The sequence below is a fragment of the Tiliqua scincoides genome, chromosome 2 (assembly GCF_035046505.1).
Source record: "Tiliqua scincoides isolate rTilSci1 chromosome 2, rTilSci1.hap2, whole genome shotgun sequence".
Taxonomy (NCBI): Eukaryota; Metazoa; Chordata; class Lepidosauria; order Squamata; family Scincidae; genus Tiliqua; species Tiliqua scincoides.
The window spans coordinates 128541503-128547237 of NC_089822.1; the positions used below are offsets into that span (position 1 = coordinate 128541503).

The 5735-nt window shown below is 48.5% G+C and overlaps 1 protein-coding gene across 1 annotated transcript; it reads right to left on the reverse strand.

Annotated features, from left to right (window-relative positions):
• Positions 1-672: 672 nt before the first annotated feature.
• HOXC13 (homeobox C13) lies at positions 673-4544 on the reverse strand. The gene is made up of 2 exons (XM_066616994.1): positions 3881-4544; positions 673-929 (listed from the first exon to the last, which is right to left on the reverse strand). The coding sequence occupies exons 1-2, from the start codon at positions 4542-4544 to the stop codon at positions 673-675; spliced, it is 921 nt and encodes a 306-aa protein (XP_066473091.1).
• Positions 4545-5735: the final 1191 nt, after the last annotated feature.

A 5735-nucleotide genomic window follows, 5' to 3' on the forward strand; every position in this document is an offset into this window, starting at 1 on the left:
GGTTTTTCACACACACATACACACACAACTCGCTCCCTTCATTCCCTTTGCTTTAAGGTAGATGCACTGTTAGGTGCATGTGAGCCCAATCCTATGCATGCCTGCTCAGAAGTCAGTCCCATTATAGTCAATGGAACTTACTCCCAGGAAAGTGTGGATAGGATTGCAGCCCGTGTCTGTCGAGAAATGTAAACACCAGGACAGAAACAGCCAAAGAAATGGGGAAATCTTTGATCTCAGTGGCAAGGGGAGAGGGTGGGACTATAATTATATAGAACAGCAACAGAACATTCAGAATCTCAAGGTAACAAATCTACACATATATGTCTCGCTTGCTCGCTCGCTCTCGTTCCCCCTGGTTAAATGTGCACCGTTCGAACCACATCAGAATGGGTGTTGAAGAAGGGCGACCGGATTCACAGTTCAAGACGGCAATAGGTGGACAGAAGAATAAACCAAAAGATGGCGCTTAAGCTCCCCCTCCCTCCCTCTGAGTTCTTAAATAATCAGATGGATCATCCAAGAGTTCGAATGCATATTCTTATTTATACAAATGTACCAGATAAATATTTGTAGGTCTTTCTTGGTTTGTTTGTTTCTCCCCCCCCCCATCCTCTTTATTATTCTTTTTTTTTTTTTTTTCCATCCTGCCCTCTCCTTCTCTTCCCTTTGTCAGGTGGCGTGCAGGTGAGGTGTCTTAGATTTACTAACGACTTTTTTCTCTTTCACCCTGCGGTTCTGAAACCAGATCGTGACCTGGCGCTCGGAAAGATTAGTGGTCGCGGAAATCCTTCGTCGCTTCTCTTTGGTAATGAACTTGCTGGCGGCGTACTCCTTCTCTAATTCTTTCAGCTGGATTTTCGTGTAGGGGACCCTTTTCTTTCGGCCCCTACGGTAGCTGCTCACTTCGGGCTGAAGAGGTACCACATCTGTAGAGGGGAGGAGAACAGGAGAGAGAGAGAGAGAGAGAGAGAGAGAGAGAGAGAGAGAGAGAGAGCATGGCAGAGGAAGAGAGAGAGAAAGAGGGAGATAACGTGGCAGAGAGAGAGAGAGATAATGTGGGAGGGAGAGAGAGAGAGAGAGAGAGAGAGAGAGAGAGAGAGAGAGAGAGAGAGAGAGAGAGAGAGCGAGCGTGTCTGTTACATTGATACTGCATCTTGCAACTGACGAGACTGTGTCTCTCCTAGACATTATGAAGACGACAGGAAGAGAAATACAGGAAATGAGAGGGGGGTAGGGAAAAGGTAGGGGAAGAGGGCACTAATGAAGATGGAGGAAATAGGAAGGGAAAAGGAGGAGAGAAAGAGGGAAAGAAAGACGAAGGAGAGAGAGAGGGCGAGGCTGGGGTGGGGGGAGGCTGACTGAGTAGAGTATTAATATATTAGCATGGGGAGGTGGGTAAGCGCTGCTATTCCAAGCGATATTTGTCCTGAACAGATATAAAGAAGGAGGACCAAGTCATGTACAAGGCATCTCGTAAGCACAACACCCAAATGTTCACTCCAAAATTAGTAAAAATTGGAGACAAGGTCTAACCTCCAGCTCTTCACTCCCCTTCTAAACATCCAGTGAATTTTAATCTGGATTCCTTTTCTAGCCTAGGCGAGCTCATTCATTATGGACGTTTGGGTTGGGCGGGGGGGGGGGCGAGGACGACACGACGACAGCGTGTGCAGGTCTTCGGAAAAGCAGCTGTGTGTGTGTGTGTACTGGACGCTCCACACCAATTGATCTATGCAACACAAGGACCATCTGCAAGCTTGAGGGACTTAGGGCGGCTCCTTTCACATCTTTTGCCTTTAGGTAGATGCATTAGTATTTTATTTTTTTTAATCTTCAGCTGTTTGGGGATTTCTGCTTTTTTGAAGGCACCCACGCTGATAAGAAATGTTAACAACAATTCCCCCCCTACCAGCCCCTGTCTAGAATGGACTGGAGAATCAATGTATTCTCATCATCCTTAATGCATTCAGTCTTCTCCTTAATAGTCCCTTATGCTAAGGCTGTCCATTGCCAATTCTTCATGATTAACTGTAATCACTCGCACAACCCCCCCCCCTCCAAATCTTCCTCCCTACGGCTCTCTGAACTAAAGATGCAGGCTTAGGATTCTATGAGAAATCGTGGTGGCTTGCTTAACAAAAATAATAACAGAAAAACTGATGGGGGAAGGAATTAACTCTACCAAAACAAAGCAACAATCCATCCAATAGGTTATGACAGCCGCTCTGTTCCCTAACAGATAAGAAAATCATAATCTTTGATTGATTTTGAAGACACGCTGCTCTAATGATTGGGCTGGGGGACTTTCTCCAGCATGGGGTTCTGGGAACAAGAATTTTTTTTTTCCCTAGGGATTCTAGTAAGGCCTAAGGATGGAAGGGAAGAGCGACTGTTTTCACACACACATCCACGTCTTTGAAAGAAAACAAACCACTCTCCATTAGGTGCCAATGCGATTCACGCATGAAATGAGATGCAAAGAGACGAGGAGGCCCTCGTTTAAGACGTATTTGTTGGGTGAACCTACTCCCTATTTCACCTTCCTTCAGAACCACAGCACCTCATGGGGCACCCCTTCCAACCCTGGCAGTGCGAAGCCAACCTAAATGGGCAGAGCTGCTAGCAAATCCAAGGACCTGCTTTCCTAAGGAATTCTCCTTGGTTTGCTACTCCAGCATAAAAAGGACACAAGGAGGTTTCTTTTCTTTTCTTTTTTATGCTGGAGGAGGAAACCAAGGAGAATCCACCGAGGTCTCCTAGTTCATGCACTCATCTACGGTTGCGGAACAATAAGGTAGGCCTCCTCTTCCTTCTACACTTGCTCGACTCTGATTCCCCTCCGTGTCCCGATACAGCAAGGGAAACCCATCATGCAACGCTCTGAGCAGGCATTGTTGGCTAGAGCTGTCCTATCTGATGGGGGCATTCCCCCGTCAGGATCCCAAGACAAATGCGCGTCTTCCCTCCCCGCCACTCTTATTTATGGTTTGCCTGCTACTTTATCTTAATTTCATCGCTCCAATCCATCCACGCCGATCATTCAGAGGGGCTTGTGTACTGATTGCAAGGTGGGGACCCCAAGACCAAGGAGACATCCGTTGGTCTTTCATCTCTCTCTCTCTCTCCCATCCCCTTCTGTAAGTGGTAAGGCAATGAGATAAGCCCGAAGCACTCTTGGCTTCAGGGTTACTGGCAGGCTGTCACTCAGCCTGAATGTCTAACCAGAGGCAAAAGCATCGCCCCATTTCTCCCCCCCCTCTCTCTCACCCTACTCCTCTTACAAGATTCATTTCCAAGCTTCATGTCACTTGACAGCTACTCCTGTAATTGCAATGTGATTTACTGGATGTACCCAAACGCCCAGACTTTCTAGCAAAAAATAAAATGAAATGGGGGGGGGGGTTAGGTGAGGAGAGAGAGAGAGAGACAGGCGCTGAGTCTTCCTGCGTTCAGAAATGTTATTGAAAATATTTTAATTAAAAAAAAAAAATCAAAGAGGTCCAGCTAACTGACAACCCAATCATATCCATACTGTCCTCGGAGTAAGCCCCACTGACTCTAATGGGACTTACTTCTGAGTAGACATGCATAGGATTGGGCTCTGAGCCAACACGGGAGGGTGGGATCGCGTGTGCACACACACACACACACACACACACACACACACACACACACAGGGCGACTGCCAAACTGGCTCAGAAAGCACCCTGGAGCTTTCAGGGCATGGAGCTGATTGGAAACGCGGTTGCTTCACCTTCTTCCCCTGCGTGCCCATGCAAGCGTTCGGAAGCCCATTTTACCTGGGCGATCAGGTTCAGGCTTATGCAAGCGAGCGTGCCGGAGTGGAGAGCAGAAGCCAGCTCTCGGAGAAGCCTACCTGGGAAAGGCGATTTCCAGAGATGGGTAGACTGTGACTGCTCTTTCGAGCAATAGACCTGCCCGTCCCAACCATTGGAAAGAGCCCAGTGCTGGTATCCTTCCATGGGAAGCAGCGCGTCGTGCCTTGGCTCTGGGTGGCCACTGATACCTGGAACCACCGATACGTCCAAATAACCAGGGACCGCCTGGTAAGAGCTGGCAAAGCTCGGGTAAAAAGCAAACTCTTTGGCCCTCGAGGATAGTTCTTCGCTGGGGAGGGAGCCGCTGGGCTCCGGGTATTTTTCAGCGGGGTGGTAGGAACAAGGCTTCTGTTGTAAGTTCACGTTGTGGGAATGGGACAAGCGGCATCCGTAATAGCTGCCTCCAAAGGGGTAGCCGTAGCCCAGGGTGGCGTTGGACGAGGCTGGTGGCGCGGGGCACTGCCTGGCGGCGTCTGGAGCAGGTATATCCGTGTAGACAGAACCCTGGTGAGTCCCAATGGTGCTGGAGTGACGACCCAAGACCGGGTGAGTGATTAGATCCCTGCAGTGGCTCGCTGGGCAGTTCCCACTTAGCCCTTCCATGGCTGGGATTTTATTCTGGGTATTCTCATTCGGGTTCTCCTCATACACGTACATCAAGGTATCCGCCCAGCGTGGATGCAGGATCAGTGAAGTCGTCATAGCATGGTCTGCGCGAGCTTTTTAAAACTCGACTTCCCAAAGAGAGACACCTAATTTCCCCAACATATTGTTTACGCAGGAGCATGCGCAGAGGCGGCGGGATGGGTCCGCTTCATTAAGAAATCCGCCGGACCACGTGACCCGTAAAGGGCCTCACTGCAGTCAGCCCTGCCATGTGACTCCCCGGCAGCCCTATCGCCTGGTCTCTCTTGGCTTTGGGAAGGGAAGGGCGAGCGACCATTGGCCACTTCCCCGCCACAGAAACAGAAATCCTTAAAGGCAAAGGGAGGCACCCATTGATTGTAAAGAGCGTAAAGAAATAAATAAGGGGGGGGGGCGGGGGTGCTTAATATTTGGCCGACACAAAGACTTTGGGATTTGCCATGCCAGCATTCTTGTGCCTGGAAAAAATCCTCTGCCTGCAACGTGTTACCTGCATAGAATTTCAGAACAAGGGTCTATTTTTTTGGGAAACCATGAAAAAAAAAATCAGCCTCATGTTGATGAGGAATTGTCCTCCTAAGAACAAAGGTACTTGATTGATGAAGGCAACAATCGAGTGACCCTAAGAAAAAGTAGAAGAGAAGCTGATAGGTCGAGATGGTGGGTGGTTTACCTGGTGGAAGAAAAATCTGAACCCCGACCCCCCTCTAAAAAAGGCCCCTTTGCCCTCAATGAGTAGACAATCAGGGTTCTGGAACGCGATGAAGACCCAAATGATGGATTAGAATCTTAGACTCGTGGGAATTGGGCTGGCTGGCTGGGGCGGAGAGCGCTTCTTGTTTTAATTCCTGAGGTCCGCTTGTCGCTTGCTCTTCTTCCCCGCCCTCCCCCCCCCCCGGGTTTCTGGGAATCAAGGATTGGATCTTACGGGAAGTAAGGGTTCTGGACGTTTATCGCCCAGGAAATTGATTTTCTCTCAGTCTCTTTCAGTCTCATAATCTCAAGAGTGAAAGGAGAGATTAATATCTGTTTGCTTAAAAAAAAAATCAAGAGATGCATCTACTGAATATTGGTGGTTTTTTTTTTCTAAGCATTTCGTTTTTCACAAAAGGAGACATCTGAAATGTTTAACCCTTTGTCTACTTTAGAAAAGGAAGGGTGCTTGTTTACTACGCTACTGTATTTTTAAGTCTCTCTCTCTCCCCCCCCCCCCGGAGGATATTTGAAATATTTAACCCCTTGATTGCA